The sequence below is a fragment of the Solea solea genome, chromosome 10 (genome assembly GCF_958295425.1).
Source record: "Solea solea chromosome 10, fSolSol10.1, whole genome shotgun sequence".
Lineage (NCBI taxonomy): Eukaryota > Metazoa > Chordata > Actinopteri > Pleuronectiformes > Soleidae > Solea > Solea solea.
The window spans coordinates 4,869,313-4,892,390 of NC_081143.1; the positions used below are offsets into that span (position 1 = coordinate 4,869,313).

Here is a 23,078-nt window from a genome sequence, read left to right on the forward strand (position 1 = left end):
AACCAGGACCTTAGTCTGGATTTTACCCTGTTATAATACTGATGTGTCAGAACATTCAGTTCTAGACTTTGGACCTATACAGTATATTTATCAGAGCTTTAAGAAGTATATTTGAAAATGCTCGTAAGACCCAACTTATATACTTATTGTCAACAGTATGAGAAATAAGTATGTACCTTGTGACCTGCTTCAAATTTGCTCAACCTTGTCCAGGAGGATAAAGCCGGTCAACCATATCGAACCCTGCAGCCCAGTGTTTAGAAATAATGTTCTAATCTCTACATTTTGTGCGCGACCACATGGCAAGACTATAAAGTGATCACAGGGATCAATATTTAGTTATTTTTCCGCTATAGAGCCGCATCTGTGATGCCGAGGGTGGAGTAATGTCAGTGAGCAAAAACAAAAGAAAAAAAAAAAAATTCTATCTATTGGTTTTATTAATGAATATTTGTGAGGGATAGATAGAGGGTGTGAGAGATAGATAGATAGATGGATAGATAGATAGATAGATAGATAGATAGATAGATAGATAGATAGATAGATAGATAGATAGATAGATAGATAGATAGATAGATAGATAGATAGATAGATAGATAACAGGAATGTGTTAAGATCCACTAGAAAGAAATGTCGTAAACTCGGGGTATAAGTATTCATATATTCATAAATCCGGGGCTTTTATGGCAGCAGTGTTTTGCATAAAGACACATTGCATATTAGCAGGATTGAGGTTTGCTATGTAAATGGAATTCGCCATTGTTATCACTGTAGTTGAATAACGCAGCCGCAGCCTTTAACTGTTGTCCATTAAGCAGCTCCACTGGAGAAGAGTGCCTTGCTGATGAGAACCTCAACAATAGGGAGGGGATTCACGACCCGGCCCGCTTCCTTCAATTATTTGTGTTCCAGGCTGCTCCAGGTGTCTCGGAATTTTAAGGGTCCTTTTAAACAAAAGTACCCGCAGCCTCATAGTGCTTCAGCAGCATAATGCAGCAAATACATTAAAGATTTGAAGGCAAATGCTTTGAGCCCCCCAGTGTCTAAATATTAATGGCCACATGCCTGCAAAGGTGATAAACAAAGACACATAGAATAGATCATTAAATAATGAAACAAAGGAATATACACTGTGCTTACTGAGCAGAATACTTTATGCGCTTTGTTCATAAATGAATAACAACCGGAGCAGGTATTTGGAATAAAATAGCTCTTTTTAGTTTGAGGTATTCCCTTGCATTGGGATGACTTTAAATGACTTGTCTGTCGACGACTGTGTGTGACCAGTTTAAAAAGGCAACTTCAGTGGGAAAAGGAAATCACACGTATGCTTGTCTCCTCTTGTAGATGTGGACGAGTGCGCCACAGGAATCGCCGTGTGTCCCAGGTTCAGGAAGTGCATCAACACCTTTGGTAGCTACATCTGCAAGTGCCACGAAGGCTTTGACCTGCAATACGTCCGAGGGAAGTACCAGTGCACAGGTACTTTCATCAGGGACCGCTGCAGGGAGCCTTTCACTTAGAAAACGCTTTGACTCATGACCAAGTTATTTTTAGTGGCAGGTGTTTTGACACAGGCCAAAGAAGCAATTTATAATATCAGCATTCAAGTACTTTTTTCAATTACACCGAGCCAATGAAAAAGAAAAAGCACTTTAATGTTTCGGCAGAATATGAAATGTTTGATTATTTCACATTAACTCTAACTTAAGTTAGTTTGTTTGTCTCCTACTTTCATTTCTGCAAATCGAAATGTCCACTGAATTAATGATTAATGATATGATTTTGCTGTCATATAGTGTTATACATTGAAATGCCAGTAAAGTAGCTACATTTGCTCTGCATTATCCATCCATCCATCCATCTGCTACCGCTTTATCCTCCACATGATATGACAGTAAATTGCTGCTTGCATGTAAATGTATGAGTTATAATAATCCAGTCATTTATTATGATAATATAACCCTTTGTCTAATGTATTGCATACAGTACTTAATTTTAAATGCTTCTTTTTAGGCTGTTTCACATAAACAACAGGGTTAATGCATTAGCTAAATATAACCACTGACAGCAATCCATTATCCACCAGGGGATCTTCGATGACAATATTTAGAATATAAGGCGTGTTGATAAATGCTGAGAATTGACTGTAAATATAATGTACACACTAGAGTATGTGACTCAATTTTCTAGCCTGCATGTTTTACATGTCCATAGCGGAACCTGGAATCAGAGAAAAACATAATAAGGAACTGAAAATACTTACCCCCATACATACATATGAATACCTGCTATCTATACCTGCTATCTGTAGTCTGCACCAATCTGCAGAACCTTGAATCTCAGCAGCATATAGAGAGAACACCTTCTGCATTTCTTAATTCATTTCGTTACTCAGGACAACATTTAGAGGAAGTACTTGAGCTGTGAAAGGTAAAAGAGCTGCGATGCCCTTGCACATGCATTTCACAGGAAGGATTCTTTTTGTTTTTGCTCTCCTAAGGACTTTGCACTGGCATTCACCGAAGAGTGACTGTCATTCAATGAAATGCTTTTACTAACTGTGCAAATAACTTTTCAGCCCTTTTTGAAGTGGATGTGATGCAATTAGCCTTTGATATTCTCCTGTTATGTCTGAAGCATTTTACACCTGCACACGGTGGGTGAATGTGGTTATGTCCCCATTATCTTTCAGATGTGGATGAGTGCTCTTTAGGTCAAAGCCACTGCAGCAGATTTGCCACCTGCTACAACACGCCAGGCTCCTACAAGTGCAAATGCAAAGAAGGCTACAGGGGGATGGGCCACGACTGCAAACGTAAGAACCGAGAACAAAACCGTGGCCCCATGTTCACTTTTGCAGAGAATCGGGGCCTCACATTTTTTTGTTTTCTTTGCCTGTGTTGAGAAAGCAAAAAAACAGAGCTGGCACTGAAATTCCTTTCATTGTAACGGGTGTCAGTCATTACCTAAAACTGCCTGCTCCCTTATCACGTGTGCCCAGAGAGAGCTATGACTCAGGTTTTGACATCTAGCTACTTATTAAGCCAAAAAAAGACAAGTCGTCCTCAAATTTAAAATACCCCCTTCCCCTTTTCTGTTTGCTTGCATGCAGTTCATTAGTCTGTGCATCTGCAGTTCCAATTCAGCGGACGACAAGTCATTTATTCTCCATGGTTATTTAATCATCGAACAGACACAAGTGGTGTAACAGTTGGATGAACAGAGAGGATGCCTCCTGGCATAGTGGACTGCAAATATCTCACCCTGTCACCTGCCTAAAGGCTGTGAGCCTCAACTGCCCGAGGACTCCAGTTGCAATATCCTATTTGTGTATCACATATCAAAGTCGCCTGCAACCTGAGAAGGCAATAACAGAGTTCAAACCTCTTGCCTTTGTCCACTCTCATTCCTCACTCATGAAACCCTTATGAAAGCCCACCAGTACCACCACCCCCCCCCCCCCCCCCCCCCCACCCCCATCTCTGTGTCTGCTCCTGACGTGAAGAATGTGAGGATGAACAAAGGAAAGGGAGGTGTAGCTCCAGCTACGTCTGCCAAGCGAGGGTGATCTCCAGGGCAGAGCTGCCTGTTTCAGAGCAGAGATCATTTCACACACACACAGAGCAGATTTAGCCTGATGCTGTGAAGTCTCTGAGCACACAAAGTATTACTAATCAGGATGGGCACAAATAAAAAGCCATGGTCAGGAAGCTATATGGATCTCATTAAAGTAGAAATGATTTTGAACCCAGTTTTGCCCTGTGGTTTAGCTTGTGACAACACACATCATGCACCCGTTAACCCTCTTCAGATTGTCTTATGAAAGGGCAAAAATAATGAGTTAATATGAAGTTGCAGCATGCAGACATATATTGGCTGCTTCTGCAAATACTGAACGAGCTTTTCTTTTAGTAGATGCCTAGTTTCATTCTAACATTTAGTTAATAGATGAAAGGAAACTGTTCTCTGCAAAAGTCAGGATAATCGTTGTGCTTAGTCTGTAATTCAGTGCCTCATTTACTCTTAAGTGCTCTTATATCAGTGCTCCATCTGCATTCTGTTATTATTTCAGCCATTCCTAAGGTAGTTATTGAACCTCCGAGACCAGGCAAACTGCCTTCAAATCATCACAACAACATCCCCGACGTGGATCAGAGAAGGACCACCACCACCACCCTCCGCCCAACAGTGCCTCCAAAGAGGATCTTCCCGATGATCCCCAAATCAACAACTACAACCACAACCACAACAGCAACCACGACCAAGGCACCGCCACCTCCACAGAGACTCACCCCACCTCCACGCAAGACACCACCTCCCACCAGGAGGCCATTCATCCCCACCAGGAAGCCTCCAGTTCCCACAAGCAAGCCATACATCCCACCAAAGCCAGTCGCTCCCACCAGGCCCCCAGCAACAACACCACCACCTGTGACTCCTGTGGACAACACCATCCAGAAGGAAGTCACCAAGCAGAGAGGAGACGTCCACAGTAAGAGCTATAAGATTTTTTTTTTTTCCATGACCAAATAACATCCTTACAAGTTTGAGACATAAATGGTGGTTTGTGTGTTGTGTGTTGGCCCTGACCTGTCCAGGGTGTGACCCCGCCTTTAACCGTAAATCAGCTGGGATTGGCTCCAATGAATCCCTGCAACACTCATGTGGAAGATAAAGTGCGAGACAAGTCTGAATGAAGAGAGACAATTCTATCTAAATCTAAATCACACACACATAATTGCATTTTTTTTCTTTTTATTTCATTATTGATAGAAAAATCATGCCAGCTGATTGCAAATACAAATTATAGACCTCTTAACAACAAGCACATGTATTTTTTGGCACTGTAAAGACAACAGCCACATATTACGATGACCTTTGAACTTTGAACAACAACATTCATTTGGCATCATGTCCAACACTGATTTTCTCTTTTTGCCCAGTTTTGGTTTTAATCTACTCCTCAGGGAAATAACTTTCTTTTCAGCAACTCAAATGCTTGTTTAATAACAACAGATGTTGTGTGTGGATAGATTTCTGATGACCTCACTGAACTTGAAAAACAGTAATGTTGTGGATCATAAAATAAAATAAAAAAAAAGGTCTAAGAGAAGCTAAACACACACACAAAGGCCAATGGACTGAGTCATTTTTGTCAGTGGATTTGATCACGAACAGTGCAGTATACACGTTCAGTGTGGTTTTCTAACTGATATCGCGTGCACTTTTTTTTTATCAAAATAACATCAAAGTCTGCAACGTTCAGCAGGTATTTGGGGGCTTAGTGCTTTGTGAGAGGGAGTGGAAGCGGCTCCTTATATATTGGTTGCATTTCTACTGATATCTCTTGGATTTCTTATCCAAACAATGTCAAAAGAAAGTCCACACTGCCATGTTTGAAGCGACCCGTTGGATTAAAAGACAGACAGGTGTTCTTTGCATTTGTAGACAGATGAGATGATGTTTAATGTTGCAAATCAAGGATGGCAATACATCTATACAAAGTTACTGCTTGGGAGCAGCTGTGAAAAACAAATAATATTGCATTAACAGGCTGTAATCCAGGCGTTCTGATGTTTGAAGCTGCAGGGAAGCTGCTTTTGTTTACACAGACTTTGACTTTCAAAGGCACTTCTTTGGCTCACTCGTCGTCTTCATCAACTCCATGGCAGGTCACGTTTGTTGCACATTCTCACCGATTTCTTCCACAACTGGTATTATCAGTCATTGGTTTAGATTGACATCCTTGATGAAAACCAAATATCCATCCAGGCACTGTAGTTTTTTTAGCAAACTTTCCTCAAAAAAGAGAAATGTTGGCGATTATTTTAACCTACAGGTGAATATCCAGTTGTTGTGCTCATGAGAAGTGTACAACGCCAGTGAATAATTAATAATTCCCTACAACAGTATTTCACATTATAGGGTCAGTTCAACCAAGCCACATAATAACTCATCATACCAGGGTTTTCAGACTCAGGGGTTCTCGTGATGCTGAGGCTTGTGGTGCAGATGAATATCAGGTTTTTGACACAAGAGGACCATTGCTGTTTTTCAGCGGATGTCTCAACAGTTAGATATATATTCATTCTTTAAACACAGTAATGAAAAAGTGTTTACCAAACAAATCACTATTAAGATCCAACAGATAAAACTGAAATGACTGTACCTGTGCTGAATGTTTCAGGCTCAAAAAGTCATCACGTCCACAGGGATTTAAAAAAAATAACCTGCACCATCATTGAATGGATTTGCCAAAAAGAAAATGGATTAACCTGAAAGGGCTAACAGCAACAGACGAAACAGGGAAGTGGAAAAGTATCAAGAATCAGAAATATTGATTCACAGGGAAAATTGGATGTTGCCGTTGCCCTAGTCAATGTGCTTTTATGAACCAAAAACAAACTGCAAAAAGAATCTACGGATTAATAAAATGTGTAAAACAAGTTATAGTTGCAGCCCTAATATGCAGATCAATTGATTTATAATGAGTTTAAATACAAAATGTACGTACATGTATCTACGTATCTTTTTAAATAAGAATTAAAATAATACACTAATAAAGCACAGGCTTAAAAGCATTATAAAAAGTGGGTGTAAATATGTTTATTGTTATATTTGTCCGATATTGCATGTTTTAGTTGTATTTATTTATTTTTGTATAATAATGTTTACAACAAACAAACAAAGATAACAGCCACAAATGAGTACCAAAAATCCAACATGAAGCTCAAACACAAGAATGTTTGTTGAGGTTTAAAACCATGTGGTTCCGACTCACCTTGGCAGATGGCAGCACATAATTAGGAAAAGGAAAAGGAAATAGGAGAGAAGATTGCATTAACACCTGTCCGCACTGCTTGAAGGAGACATCAATCTAATAGTTTGCACCATGGTAGAGCAGTAATAGAAATCAGCGCTTCCTGAAGACAATTTAAATAGGATGAGAGAGGGAAGGGCTAGAGACACTGCTGAGTAATTATTCAAATAATTAGACTGAAGTAGAAGCTATTTGAATAAGGGCTTCTGGGTAAGAAGAACACCTCAACTGTGCCTCAGGTTTAAGTTTGTGCTGTAGACGGATTCAATCCTCAGAGCTTTGTAGTTTCTTTTATTTCCGGATCTGCACGGCGTCATCATCACCCAATTTGCAACCTGATATCTCAAACCTCAAAGCTATAGGGACAGTTTAGTGTATATACTATTAGTAGTAGAAGTAGTAGTAGTAGTTGTTGTATTAGTTCAGTATACAATGTCTACTGTAAATTGTGACCAGAGCAAATTTGTGCAAAGGTTTTTTTGTGTGCCATTTTTGGGACCCCATTATTATTTTGATAGGCATTCATTTCTAAGGTATAAGAATCACAATTTGACGTTATATACTGTATGTTATGTATTGATTTATACTCTACACAAAAGTCCTAGGCGGATGGAGACTTTGGTCTGTACTTTGCCTTTATTTTGTCCGTCACTGACACACAGAGCTATGTAGGGTAGTGACGGAGATAACTTGTGCGACAGATGGAAGTAAAATGGACAAAATGGAGCGTAAATGGGTCTTAATTTCTCCTCAAACGCTCAACAATTCACCAGTTCACTCATGAGTGACTGCATCTGCTCCTACACCTCCTGCCTTTGGTTTGCTTTGTCTTTGTCCTGAAAAATGTGTCAGAAAAACACTTTTTAAAATTCCTAACAATGAGGAAATGAAGTAGAGGAGAGAACAGAAAGAAGAACAGACTCCTGCTGTGAAGCTGCAGGTACCGCTGATATAGAGAAGAGGGAGACAGCGGGGTATTCTGTACAGACACTGACAAACAGGGATGTTTGCGGAGAGGAGAGGACATATGTCCACCAGGAGACACAGACTCACATACATGTTTTAGGTGGGAACAAAGCAGGTGAACGTAGCTTCAATATTTTCTGTACAAAAACGGACAAACGGCGACTTGTGTGTGGATATTGGTTCCCACTAAAGTGAGTTTTCATGATAAAGAAACCAAATTTTTTATTTCATATCCTAAGTTTCTGTGGGGTGTCAAAGTCAGAAGTGAGAATCTTCAATCCTCCACATGAGGGGTGCGCTGGTGCCAATCCCTGCTGACATAGGGCGAAAGGCAGGGAACACCCTGCACCAGGTCGTCAGTCCATCACAGGGCCACATAGAGACGAACAATCATCCACTCTCACTCTCACACCTATACGGTGTCCAATTTGCCTAATCCTCAAATCTGCATGTTTTTGGAGTGTGGGAGGAAACTAGAGAACCCGGAGTAAACCCATGCACACCCGTGTCTTCTTGCTGCAAAGGCAAAGCACTACACCAACCGTGTGGCCCTCCCTATTATTCAGTCTCTGCTAAAGTCATATTTAACATTAGCTCGAACCCAGTGATAAAACTACAAGGGTCAAGATTAGCTGCTTGTGTTTTACTAGACTAAGTTCTTGTCTTTCCACTCATCACGTCAGTTCCGTGTCTCCAATAATTACCAGGTCTTTAAGTTTCTTCTTGTCTCTACATCTTCTCACTTCCTGTCGAACTAAAATTGTCTTTACATTTGTGTTTGTGTTTGATTGATTGAGTTTAAAGCGGAGTCCGATTGCTAAGTAATGGTAATTTCTTCTGGCTGTAGTCAAGGTCTCTGAGACGACAGGCTCCTCTGTAAGGAGAGAAAATCATAAACACTCCATTAAATAAACCTTTCAACGCCCTCTGTATTCAGACAAAATTATATTATGCTGGTTGCTTTTCATAAAATGAAAGTGTGTCGGTAAAAACCTGACACTTTTTAGATAGTAGGTTTTAAACCAGTGACTATGATAATTGAACGACATTTTTAAAAAATCCATAACTATGCTTTTCCAAATGTAAAAAGAGGAAAAAAGGAAATGATTAGTTTCACTGAAGCTGTTTTGGCAGAACAAATCCATCCCTTGGATTAAAAAGCAGCTTTTTACTCACACCCTCCCCCCGAATTGTTTTTGATGGAACAACCCATAAAGACCACGAGGTGAAATAATTAGATTTGGTGAACTTTAATACTTCCCTTGAATTCCCTGAAGTTGCAAACTTACACTAGTCTTTTCTTACCATGCAGCAACTTAATGCTTGATGTGCTGGGATTATTATTATTTGAGAGTTTCTGTCCACATCTCAGTTCGACAAATAGGGATGTCGTTTTCTCTTTGGTTGTATTTTCACTGATTTGTCCGTGTCCCAGTTATTTAGTGTGAAGTTTTTATTTGAACTACTTTCTGCTAAAGAAAAAGTCACATGGAAAGTGTTGACACTGAGACCTGCGGGTCACGCAAAGTCACTCGGACACTGTTTCTGAAAAGACACTCACTTTACAGTCTGTACAAAACCATCAGGAGTAATTCATTTCTATTGATCTATCTCAGCTGCATTGAGGTTTGGGTATTATTATTATTATTATTATTATTATTATTATTATTATTATTATTATTAATAATAATAATAATAATAGTTTAGACTAAAGTGACAAAAATTATCAGCTACCAATATTTTTTTTATGATGTGGGTAATACAAAATGGCACAAAAGTCAGAAGTTTAGTTAACTGCACAACATCCATATCTCATCTCAGTGACAGTCAAAGCTATTTATAAGTTACACCATCACAGTTGTTATTAGCTCCCTACTCCTAAATGAGCACAGCCCTTTGATATACTCTTTATATATCCACTCCTCAACCGGACACAGGCCTCCAGGGGATATTCCCTTAAAAGCACAAACACACACACACACACACATGAGTCCTGCATGCCTGGTATTACTGGAGAGCCTGGTGTGTGTGTGTGTGTGTGTGTGACCTCTCTGTTCTCAGATTCCTTCGACTGGCAGACTGCGATGAAGTCCTTTAGTCAAAGGAATCTGAGAGCAGGGTTGGTGTGACCCAGCATGGGGATGGGTCCTTTTAGTGGTCTGGCTGACCTGGGGGGGCATGTCGGGGACTCCGGAGATTGCAGGTCAAGTGCAAGTTAAGGTACATTTGTAGCATACCAACGGGCATCCGTCTGGGATGTTGGGAATAGTTTTGGCAGATGGTTTGTCGCTTTGTCACGTTCTGTCATGTCAAGTGTCTGCAAATGAACTGAAAATGCATTACTCGTCTTACATGTATTTACTTTTATTGGTGAAAACACTCAAGTCTGAGAATCTTCTAGTTTCTATTTATTTAGGACAGAAAAAGTTGATTCACATGTCAGTTGACCTTTCAAAAGACAGCTTGGCTTGTAGTATTTTCAGCTGTGTGACCCCAGTGGAAAAGGAAAGAGGCTATTTCAAGATTGTAGTGTGTGTGCGTGTGTGTGTGTGTGTGTGTGTGTGTGTGTGTGTGCGTGAGACTCCTGCTTATGCTGATGAAGATGCATGAGATGAGCTGTTGCTTCTCAGGTCTTTCCCTCCTCAGTGCGGTCAAAAGATAAACCACCACTAAACCATGACAGTGACTCATCCTTGCAGAGTAAAGAAACAAATCCATACAATAGCCACAAGCAGGGACACCAAGAAGAAGAAGAAGAAGAAGAGGACGAGCATGATTACCTTTGCTAATCCCTTTCCTAAACCTGCATCTCTCACTTCTCTCCTCAGTCCCTCGGAACCACGACCCCAACACTGTCCTCGGCATCGACTTTGACATCGAGCTGGGCAACACAGCGGACGAAGCCAAAGACGACCCAGGTAAATGCAGCTCGAACAACAGCCCGGCTCATATCCGGCTCAAATGATGACAGATGAGCCGCGTTTGTTACAAGCACAATGAAAGTGACTGATCAGATGTGTTTCGATAAGCCTTTCACCACAAGCTGACGCATGATGTCTGTTCATGTACATTTAAATAATAATGACTCATGGCCCGGGAAACACACTGCCAGAATTTTCTCTTTTCCCATGATGCCAGCTTGAGTGCCTGCATGATGAAGTGATCTGCGGAGGCGCGTCAGTGCTCTGCTCATTGTGCTTGATGTAGAATTCATACATTAAGATAAAAAAAAAAGACAGCGTTTTGTCTGTCTTGGCTGTTTTTATGTGATTTATTAGATGCCAGTGGTATGCAGATAAAATGCTGATCATTTAGTTGTGTGTTTATTTTGGTGAGCAGTGCATCATTTGTTATGTGGTGTCAAGAGAGGAGGCGTTTGTATTGGCTCAGTAAATGAACTGTTGAGTGGTTCTTTGGAAACAAAACCATGGAGGTTTTTTTTTTTTTTTTAAATAACAGCAATTTATAATTTATTACTATTTCCCTGAATGCAGAGGTTACAACATTAAAACATACACTTGTATGTATGTATTGTGTTTCTTTTTTTTTTTTTATCAGAAGGACCTTCAACATTCTTCTCGCTCCATGTGACGTTAGAATCACACAACTAGACTCTTGTCAAGCATTTCAGACTGAAGACTACAGCCTTTTTGCCCGTGATTGTGTGTGTGTGTGTGTCTGTGTGTGTGTGTGTGTGTGTGTGTGTGTGTGTCCTCTACTTCACTGAAAAGTGTGTTTTATTCTTTTCAGAGTCAGGGTATCTGAGCTGCTCCTTTGATGATGGTCTTTGTGGCTGGATCAGGGACAAAGATGGAGACCTGCACTGGGAGACGACACCTGATCCATCAGGTAACTGCGGGGGCCAATTTTCCATTTCATATTCAGTAAATCGAATATGTATATATACAGTATATATAGAATCAAATCACTAGAATCAGTTCATTTGTTAATATTTGTTCAGTACTTCCTCCATGACCGGAGCACAGACTCCGTCTGACACAATCACTGGACTGAAACAGCAGCAGCAGGGTTTATGCCACTCACAATCAGCAGTGCTGTCCCTAAATACACCAGACTCCTCAGTAGATATTTCGGTTTTCGGAGTTTAACCCACGTTTTTTGGATTGTTAAGTAGTTTTAACTGATCTACAGTTCGGCTTGATTTCTGTGTCGGACGTCTCTTCCTGTGACGGCACTCTGACCAGTCCGTGGCCAGCAGTCTGACCAAGCATCGCGTAGTACCTACTCAGCACGCTTTTGGAACCTCGCGGGAGCAGGTACTATAAATAGTACCTGGTACCAGGTACTATGCTAGTGGAAATGCTACTTAAACTGTGCCGTGGTGAGGCGAGTAGAGCCGGTGGAAAAACGCCATAAATTACGTCTTTTTTGGGGAAAAGGAAAGATGGATATATCAGTTATCGACAAAAAGTCCAAAATCGTGCATCCCTTATACCTGCATGACATTAATGATGTGCACATACATGCAAACTAAGCAATTAATGTTGTTCTGCTCAATTACAAAAAGGAAATGTTCTTGCGTGTAGTACTTTCTTCAGATTGTTGCTTTGTACGACAAAGTCGTGCAAGCGAGCGCTGGATTGACTTGACCTGTTTGATACGTTTGGCTTGTTTTCCTGGTGCTCAGACAAGGAGCATAGTTGTGGTGAATCACATGGAGATGAAGACTAAACACTTTGGTGTACTGGCACTGTTTAAGGAACACAAGCTACATATGGTGTCAACAGCCAATTGGCTTACAGTCAGTCATGTGTCTCCAGACGTTCACACTTAATCTCATTACAGTTTGTGTTCACTTATTAGTGTAAATCATGTTTATTTTTGCCAATACTTGGAATTCCATTTACAGTAAATAATAACAGGCAATATTTCAATCTGCTTCAGCCTGCGGTGAACATGTTGAATCAGAACATTCCAATAATGTCCTGATACGTGCGCGTCCATCTATACACAGCTTCTCTTCAGTCTTGATTGTGTAACATGTAGCTATTTACTGTTCAGCGTTTTAAGTTCTTATGATAAACAGCCTCTGGCAAATGCTCGTGGCTCTTAAAGTTTTGGCACAGCTTTGCTCATAAATTATGCAGACAGCCTCGCTGGCCTACACATACAGTTTTTATTGGACCCCTGTGGTTAACACAGCCATAAACTGATCCGCTAGATAAGCAAAATACATAAACATTAATCACCCATATCCCAGATGCACCTTGACTTTTTTTTTATTAATTTTTTTTTTAAATAAACTATAACCTACAGCATTTTATGGTTATATACCGATGTATTCAATAATTGAAAAAAAAAGGTTGACATCAGCCGAGGTAAAGACATTAAAGTGGGTCAATCCTTTTTCACCACCCACAGTTTTTACAGTATAGAAATATGTTGACTTATTTGGTAACAGAGAATAAATGTCATTCATTGTCTATTTTACTAAAAAATATTCACACTAATTGCAAGGGTTAACACATTTTGAAGCCGTGTCTCTGCAAATGTCACAGTCTGAACTAGCCTGGAACAAAGTGTGAGTGGTATGAAAGTGAGATCATTTCTGAAACTAAAAAGAGCTCAGAGACGACCTACTGTAAAACTAAAAAAAGATGCACCACTATCTGGATGCCCTTTGAATTCCACCTGTTCTTAGATATTACCACTCTTCTTATGCTTGCATTCTTTCATAATGGTCTCAATATTTAAATCTTGTATCTATACCCCCTTAATCTGATCCACTCTGAAACGTGATGTTTCAAGAGAATGGGTTCTGTTGCTTTTGTGTGACGCTGCTCAAAAGACAAAGACAAAGGCAGACAAAGACAAAGGCAGACAAAGACAAAGACAGACAAAGACAAAGACAGACAAATGACAAAGACTTGGCAGAGGTAAACAGGCAACAGTGTGCCAGCAAGGCGCAAACTGAATGAGCCCCAGGTGTTTATGAACAGAGGACGTATGGAACATGACTGAAATAACTGTGTCCAAGGGTCAACTGCCTGCTTCCCCTAGTTTTATTCCATTAATAAACTTGAATTCTTTCGCCTACACAGGTGGACGGTACCTCACTATACCTGAGGTAGGAAACAAAAGGACCGGACGAGGAGCCCGACTGGTCCTTCCACTCACCCCACCCTGGAACGATGGCAACCTGTGCCTGTCTTTCCGACACAAGCTGGCAGGTCACCATGTGGGCATGCTGCAAGTGTTTGTGAAGAAGGGAAAGCAGTACAGTCCGGCAGTCTGGGGCCGGACAGGTGGAAATGGCTGGAGACACACCCAAATCACATTATGGGGCACGGGCTTAGAAAGTGTAAGTATAACAACAAATGTGTCAAAGAAGTCCAATAATGCAGCAAGTGCTCTTTGAATGCACCAGTCCTCAAATCAAATCAAATACATTTTTATTCTGCCAATTTCCCTCCCACAGTCCAAAAACATGCCGATTTGGGGATTAGGTAAATTAGATACTCAAGAATTGACTGTAGGTGTGAGAGTGTATGGTTTACCCCGCCTTTGGCACCAGCTACCCTGTGACCCTCATGTGGAGGATGAAGTGGTAGAAGATGAGCCAAATCACACCATACAATATCTCAAAACCTTACAATATTATAGCTTACTTTCATGTGGCCAGTTTATTTAAAAAAAGGTCCTTTCACAATTTGTTGTGTCTCATTAGTAGTATTCCTGAAACTAAGCAACTGCAGACGAGAGAATAAACTACATGCTCAGTTATTACAGATACTGAGCTAGAACGCTCAATGTTTTGTTTATCTAGAAGCGCAGTTGTTGTTGTATTCCCCTGGATGTAGCCTGTGTCTTCTTTCATCATTGCTCCTCTGTGTTAGTACCTCAGTGTGACCTGTATTGTCATTCACCAGGTGATCCTGAAGGGGGAGCGTGGGCGAGGCAGGAGCGGCGAGATGGCAGTGGATGACATCACCCTGAGGAAAGGCTCCTGCACAGAGGAGCACAATCTGAGGAGACTCTAACTGACACAACAGAAAATCATGAGGGAAAATCATCTCAAAGAGAAGTGACTCTGTTCTGACAACACTCTGCCTGGGCTCTCACTGATCCCTGTCCAACCCCCCACCCTCTCCCCCCCCCAGCCGTCCTTTAACGATGTCCAAAAAAAATTGTGCTTCTGCAGAACAGTGGCTTTTCTCTTTCTCTGAATAAAGGGATTGCTCCAAATCTCGAGGGCCGACCCCAGCAGCAAACACCTCTCTTATCAGCCTCTCTCCCGCTCCTTCATCACGTGTTAGTCTGAAACCTGGTCATACCTATTTACTCTGGAAGTGTCGTCTCCCTCACACAGCTCTGGCCGGCCTCCAGCCACAGCGGTGAGAAGCCCCGCTCACTTCTTTTCATCCCGGGGACAGTATTGTTCCCTCTGCTCTTTCTTTGCTTTGATCCTTTACACCTCAAGCCAATACTTTTTTCTTTATGCAGCCAGAGGTGTAATTTCAAGATGTTTTGATCCGCAGAAAATGAGAGGTAGTACACCCACCATTGAAAGGGTAGATATATTATAGTCAAGGTATTAAATATTTGAGAGGGACCTATCAATTGAAATTGAATACAATGTTTAAAATGATAATTTCTTTAATTTATTATCACTGGAAAATTGAGAACTTGTGATTTTGTTCCTTTACATTACACCAGAGTGGAACCTCTTCCATGGAGTCAATCAAGGTGGACCACCATGTTAGTTTTCCAAAGGTATTTGCAATATGCAACCTCACCCCTAGATGCCACTAAATCCTAATTACCGGTCCTCCAAAAAGATGCTTCAAAGTCCTGCGGGTTAGGCCTGCTTCGTTAGTTCTGCTTTTCACTTTTCTGCTTCTTTTCAATGGCACAGTTTTGACTGAAAGATGTTTTTTTTTTTTCTTTTGTCCCAGTATTTTAAAGATCAGTCTGAAAACAAGCATTATTTTCACCACTGATCTGTTCTCGAAGCCTCAAAAAGTTGAACCAACACTTCACTGTCACGTTTTTCAGATACTTGAAATGTGTCAAACAGCCTCAGTGTATGATTTGTGACACTTGCAAATCAACCAGTGCTCTCAGTCACACAGTATGTGCTTTGATTTATTCAGTGCAGTCCGTCTTTAACCACCAACCACCAACTTTCTAGGCTTTCACAATTTGTATTATTGTAAATGTAGTTGCGTGTGTACATACTCTCAAATGCCATTTGTTGTGCGGTTTATACGTTATGTTATTTCACTTATGAATAGTAATTGGATTTCCAAATGGTTCAGTATTTAAACCTATAATTAAAGAACATGTATACGGATGAAACCCTGTGTCGTGCAAGGCAGTGTTAAGTGCACAAAATGTGTCTGTCGTGATATGGTTCTGTGCTCCGTGTGTAACTTGCAAAGCACGTAGTTGCATATTGTACGCTGTGGACATTGAAGGGCATCGGCTAGACTTTAGAGGTTTTTCTGTATGCATTGGTGCATTAACCCGGTTCCAATTTATTTAGACCAGTATGTAAATAAAATACATTTGACTGATACATTCTGAAACAAAGCATGCTGTTTTTTTTTCCTTAAGGGACACATGAATAGTCACCGCAAGCCTATCCAAAGCATTTCATTTCATGAAAGACACGAGGAGAAGAAGAGAACAGCGATCTGATGTTTATTATGCCTTATTCACCCAGCACTTCATTAGTTATGCCTGCTTATTCATACAATTATCCAGTCAGCAGATCACGCAACAGCACTGCAATGCATAAAATCCTGCAGCTCCGAAATTTCATTTAATGTTCCCATCAATCTCAGATACTTTGACCATGACTGTTTCTGCTTCGAAGATAACTGCTTATCTTCTGGGTTCCGGTTTAAAAAACAATATGTGAGCAGCAGTTTGCGGAAGTGTGTTGAGGAGAGAGGTGAGAGCAGACTCTCTAACCTGGCAGGAGAGCTGACAGAAAGGCTTTGTTAACACAGGTAACCACTCTTTACAACTGTGGTAAACAGAGAGAAAACGTCTCAGAATGCGCCACATGTCAAACTGTGAAGTACAAACAGCAGAGGACCTCGTCTTGTTTCACTCCTGCCAAGAACAGACATTTGAGGCAGCAGCAGCAGCAGCAGCAGCAGCAGCAGCAGCGGGCACAGGCAGATGAAGACTGGTCTGATACTCCAGGCTCCTTTATACCAATCTGAGTATTATTACTGACCATGTTCATCCTTTCACACAAGTGTGAAAGAGAACTGCCTTAGCCCAACCTGAGCAGAGTTTCCAGACACATGCAGTGTAAAGCCATTACCCACACACACACACACTGGTTTCCATGACTTCAGAGGACATTGCATTGATTTACATTAATTTCCTGGAGACTTACTCTAACCTTAACCATAGTTACTACTGGCCTAATCCTGACTCTGACCTCAGCCTAACTTTAAACTTTAAAACATGTCTTCAGCTTAACCCTTAGTGCTCATACGGCACAAATCTGTGCTGCAGGTGTATCCTTGGTGAATTGCCCGTGGGAATAATACACAACTCTTTATATGGAGGGTGTGTGTATATAAGTCACATATTCAGTTTTTTGTTTTTTTTTAAATATTTTTTCTCACGTGTTGTTGAATCAATGATATAATAAAATTTATGATAAATCAAATTTTTAGTAGTGATATAAAGTAGCAATATTTGTGCAGAAGTCCCAAAATAGACCGTTTTTCTTTTCTTTTTGTTCATAAAAAAATGAATTTTGAACTGTGACGTATTTCAAAAATTCACAAATTCAATCCCATTTTAAACATTTGGGTACTTTTTGCTCACATGTGTTTATATAGTTGGTGAAAATTCAAAAAAATTAATCAGATTGCCTAGGTTGTGCTGAAAAAAGGATATAAGACTATATTGCACATCCTTATAGCCTCTGTATATACTGTACACTTTGACATAGCAATGGAAAAAATTCAGCTGAAATGTTCTGTATTTTAAGGGTTAAAATTGAATAATTTATGTTATGGGGACTTGATTTCTATCTTCAGTTTTCATTATAACAAAGGAGGCAAAAATAAAGCAAAAAAACAGGCCATTTATGAAGATAAACTACCATATAAGCATCTGAACAATATATAATAATCAGGTCATATGGAATAATGCCTGAAGTCAGTGTGTGAACAAAGGCATTACAACCTTGGACACTGTTACATTTGTACCATAGAAATGTGAAATCTCTCACTGAGAGATAATGGAGCAGTGATGAATGAGACCGAATGATGACATAAGATAAGATAAGATAAGATAGCTTTATTTATCTCACAGTGGAGAGAAAACGGCATTACAGCAGCTCAACAATAGATAAAAGACAAACAAACCATATACAAGTAAGTAATACAGGAAATGATTTACATATATATATATATATATATATATATAAGTATAAATATAAATATACATATGTAATAAGGTGCAGTTTCTCTTGGTGGTAAAAAATTTACAATGATTGTAAACATGGCGTTATGGCAGACCAAAAATGAAATGTGGTAACAACAGGGACATAAACATCGTAATAATATATATACACTGTTGTTGTAAAGTCGTACTGCAGTTGGAATGAATGACATGCGGAGGCGCTCTGTCCTGCACTTAGGGTGTATCAGTCTCTGACTGAAGGAGCTGCATAAGGACCCAACAGTCTTGTGTAGAGGGTGTGAGGTGTTGTCCATGATGGCCGATAGTTTGGCCAGGGCCCTCCTCTCATGGATGACCTGAATGGAGTCCAAAGGACAGCCACAGACCGAGCCGGCTTTCTTTATGATTCGGTTCAGTCTGTTTTTGTCCCGCACAGAACACCCCCCCCCCCCAACACACCACAGCAAACAGGGCTACTGACGCGACCACAGTGTCATAGAATGTCCTCAGTAGTTTCCTGCACACCCCAAAGGAACGCAGTCTCCGCAGGAGATACAGACGGCACTGACCCCTCTTGTAGAGTGAGTCAGTGTTGTCAGACCAGTCCAGTTTGTTGTTTAGGTGAACACCCAGGTACTTGTATGTCCTCACCCTCTCGATATCCAGTCCCTAGATGTTCACCAGTGCAGGGATTTTGGGTTTCCTGCTGAAGTCGACCACCATTTCCTTCGTCTTGCTGGCGTTCACTTGAAGGTGATTTAGCTCGCACCAGCTGACAAAGTCCATGATGGTCTGCCTATACTCCAGATCGCCCCCCCCCCGACACACGCCCCACGATAGGCAACTGTCTGTGGAGTACCTGAAGTCCGAGGTGTACAGGGTGAAGAGGAAGGGGGAGAGCACTGTGCCTTGGGGGGCTCCCGTACTGCAGACCACCATGTCGGACACACAGTCCTGCAGCCTCACAAATTGGGGTCGATCTGTGAGGTAATTGATGATCCATGCAACCAGCCGGTCGCTGACACCTGCTCTCTCCATCTTCAGTAGTGATGGTTGTATGGTATTAAAGGCACTGGAAAAGTCGAAGAAAGTAATCCTCACGCTGTTTCCAGTGCCCTCCAGGTGGGACAGCGATCTCTGCAGCAGGTAGATGATGGCATCATCCACTCCGGTGCCAGGCTGGTAAGCAAACTGCAGAGGGTCCATGCTTGGGCTCACCAGAGGGCGGAGGTGATTGAGGATTAACCTCTCCAGTGCCTTCATCAGGTGTGATGTCAGGGCCACAGGTCTGAAGTGGTTGAGCTCCTTGGGGTGCGATATCTTGGGGATGGGGACCACACAAGAAGTCTTCCACGTGGGGACATTCTCCAGACTCAGACTCAGGGTCTGGAGTCAGACTGAATAGGTAGCAGACGACGAAGTTATGAGAGAATGTTAAAAAATAGCACTGTCGTGTCTAACGCTCAAGAGTGAAGACTATACAGTTATTATTTGGACTACAAATATTTGAAAACCAAGACATTCTTGTTGAGGGAAAGTGAATAAGTCTGTTTTAGTACAGCTAATTCCTGACAAAGGTGGAAGATTCAGTGTGTACCAACGCTCAGGGTGACAAAAGTGAAACATCTAAATAATATAAACAGTGACAAACAAAACTAATGACATCAAACAAGGAGAGCAATCAATGTCTTCCTTACCCTGGATACACCACAGCTTTCAATTGAAAAATCAAAAGTGTGTCTCTTTCCGGGGCGATACCAGCGGCTAGTATTGTTGCCTCACAGCGAAAGGTCACTGGTTCAAATCCTGGTTTGACCAAGGGCCTTTCTGTGTTCTCCCTGTGTGCACACTCTAAAATGACCGTGAATGGTTGTTTGTCCACACATACAGAGAGTATGTGTGGACCGGCAACCTGTCCAGCGTGGACCCCGCCTTTCACTCTGTGTCCACTGTGGATCACATTTGGCCCTAATACTCTTCCATCAATGTCAAATTATATTCCCTTACCCTCAATTTAACCTTTTATTACTGGAGCATGCAGAGTTCTGAGATTAAAGTCAGAATTCTGAGATTAAAGAAAAAGTCAGAATAATGACCTTTTTCTCAGAATTCGTGCTGTTTTCCTTTTTTTTTATTTCTTTCAAATTTTATTTTTTTACATTTGGCCGTAATATTCTTCCATACACATCACATATTATTGTTGAAATGAATTAAGTTTACAATAAAACAAACTAAAATTGAATTGCCACATCACAACATACAAGCCATTTTAGGGGGTTGGTACCAATATCAATATCATCAAGAGAAACACAACTCTTCCCATTGTGAGCAAACACTTGGTGACGCTTGGAGACGCAACAATGTTTGAGGTGAGAGGAGGAACATGGTGAAGAGAGGTGGGTGGAAAAGAAGGGACGGAGCAGGAAGACAGACTATAATAGTAGTGTAACAGTTTGATTTAAGAAAAGTCAGACTGGGTGTGATTATGGAAACAATAATATATTTAACCATCTGAATAATTTCAGCCACTCCTGTTAATAATAATAGTAGTAAAAATATGCTGATCATAGTCATGTCACTCCGGCAGTTTGCCCCGCCCCCTCCTCCGCCGGCCTGCCGGTCCTGATTACACACACCTGCTGACAATTAAGCCATGTGAACCTTTAAAAACTCTCTGTTTCCTTGTTCCAGTGTGTTTTCGTCCATGCCTGATCACCAGAGCTCCTCGTCACAGCCACAGATTCCACAAGTTTTCAAACCTCTTAGTGAGCGACGCTTTCTTTTGTAAGTTTTCTTATCATAGCCTTTCAGCTGATACCTTAGTTAAGATTTCTAGCCCTTTTTGTTTTCCTCCTTGGGAGAGATTTCTGTTTTCTGTATTTTCACAGCCTTTTTAGGAACTCCAATCACTAGGATTGTGACTTACTTTTTATTAGTTAGATTGATTAGATCCAATCATTTAGATTGCGTTTTGTTTTTGACCTCCTTCTTGGTTAGTTAAAGATCGCCAATCAATAGGATTGTGCTTTTGAGTTAGTTTTCGTTTTGAAGTGTTTAGAGCTTTGTTTTCCTCCGTTTGGAGAGTTTTCTGATTTTGAGTTTTAGGTGATAACCATAGTCTGAGTTTGTTTCCTCTTCGGAGTGAATTTTTGTTCCTCGTCCATAGTTCTGCAACGTTTCTTTTGAAGAGCGTTGCGTTCTCCATTTGTTAGTTTTTCATAGCCTCGCTTTTGTTTTCCCTCAGTAAAGAGGATCTGTCTTGTGTTTTGTTAACGAGTGCCAATAAAGACCATTAAAAGGCCTCTGCTTCTGAGTCCTCTCTGAACCATCTTGTCAAGTCATGTGAGGGACGTTTAAGTTCCTCCCCAAAAAAGGAAACTGCTCCTCCTTTTTGACCCCGTGTTTGTCTTTGACTGCAGTTTTTGACGATCACTTTAAAGCAGCTCCCTAAATTAAATGATAAACTTGGTGAATGGTCAACAAATCCATTGGGAAAAATACTTTTTTTATAGTGAGAATAGACAAGAGATGTGCACATCACTGTATTGTATGTGCATTTCTTTTAATAAGCAATATTTTTACTCCAGCATAGAGTCTCACCAGGGATTGTTTTTACAGCTTTTTTTGTATGTATGCCTTTCACAAGCACAGGAAGTGAAAGAGACAATTCCAAAGAATTTACTATAGCTATAGGAGTCATGTGCTGAAGTCTGAAGAATGCTCATGTGAGGGATTTTTCCCTTTTTTTTTTTTTTTTTTTAAAGTCTGAAGTCTGAAAGCTCATTTGGCCAAGTGCTGTAGGTGAATGAGATCATTTGACAAGCCTACTTTAATATTACAGTCTTCCTATTGCTGTGGATGTCTCTGCTCCACACGCACGCACACACACACAGGAATCCTCTGCACAAGGTTTTTCCTTTAGTTGTAAAGCCATCAGGTCACTGCCGCATACATTACCCAAGGTTTTCAGTCCAGCAGTCATTGTTTTGAAAGTAAGCTTCCATGCAAAGCTGTGAATGCCCTCCAATACTTTTCTTTCTTCTTATTTTTGTTTCATCTTTCTTTCTTGTTTTATTGTGGAAATTTATCTCACCGTCTTTGCAGCAAGAAGACCCAGTCCGAACAAGGGTCTTTCTGCATGGAGTTTGCATGTTCTCCCCGTGTATGCGTGGGTTGTCTCCGGGTTTTCTGGAATTTTTCTCACCTAAAAAGTCACTGGCATCTGGATTTGGCCTTTAACAACAGTGCAGATAAGAGCTTGTTCATTCAAAACCCGATTTTTCCTTGACAACAGTTCTTATTCATGATTATGCTGACGGAAAGCACAGCATTATTTATTTATTAATTTACTGTTATATTATTTGGGCAAAGATTTAAACTGCTGAGGATTTCCGGAACTATTTTCAGATAAGGTTTACGTGGCTGCACTCAGTGGCTGCAATTGAGAGACATTCTCTTATTGAAAAAGAGGCCGACTTCACAATGCTAAGAAAATGGGTTTTCCTGCCTTTCTGCAGTGAGGTAGTCCCCCCTTTATAAACCTCCCCCCTGGGAAAAACTCAAGTGGGGAAAAACAGCAATTTTCTACATTCACCTAAACGCTAAAATAAAAAATAATAAAGTAAAATAGTAATAATATGAAATCTGTATAAACAGCTCAGTGTTCTGTACAGTTGTGCAAAAAGGTCACCTCGCCAAACTGCAGCGATCCAGTGATAGATGGGAAACAAAGAGTCCCCCCCATGGAGACATCACCTTAACCTCTAAAGAAAACTAACAGTCCTCTGTGAACTGTGGACCTCAATCAGCAGCAGCACCAGCAAGAAACAGGCCACCTGAATGTAGACTCTTGCACACAGAGGGAGAAAAGGAGAAATTCTGTGCAGATAAATGT

The 23,078-nt window shown here is 40.8% G+C and overlaps 1 protein-coding gene across 4 annotated transcripts in view; it reads left to right on the top strand.

The window, feature by feature from the left end:
• The window catches only part of npnta (nephronectin a), a 55,198-nt gene extending 38,870 nt beyond the window's left edge, over nucleotides 1–16,328 (top strand). For all 4 annotated transcript variants that reach the window (XM_058640452.1, XM_058640453.1, XM_058640455.1 and 1 more), the window contains 7 exons: nucleotides 1,348–1,482; nucleotides 2,696–2,818; nucleotides 4,076–4,495; nucleotides 10,618–10,707; nucleotides 11,540–11,638; nucleotides 13,852–14,111; nucleotides 14,680–16,328. In XM_058640452.1, the coding sequence (XP_058496435.1) occupies nucleotides 1,348–1,482; nucleotides 2,696–2,818; nucleotides 4,076–4,495; nucleotides 10,618–10,707; nucleotides 11,540–11,638; nucleotides 13,852–14,111; nucleotides 14,680–14,790 (1,238 nt within the window). In that variant the 3' untranslated portion in view covers nucleotides 14,791–16,328. The remainder of the gene's footprint in view (nucleotides 1–1,347; nucleotides 1,483–2,695; nucleotides 2,819–4,075; nucleotides 4,496–10,617; nucleotides 10,708–11,539; nucleotides 11,639–13,851; nucleotides 14,112–14,679) is intronic.
• Nucleotides 16,329–23,078: the final 6,750 nt, after the last annotated feature.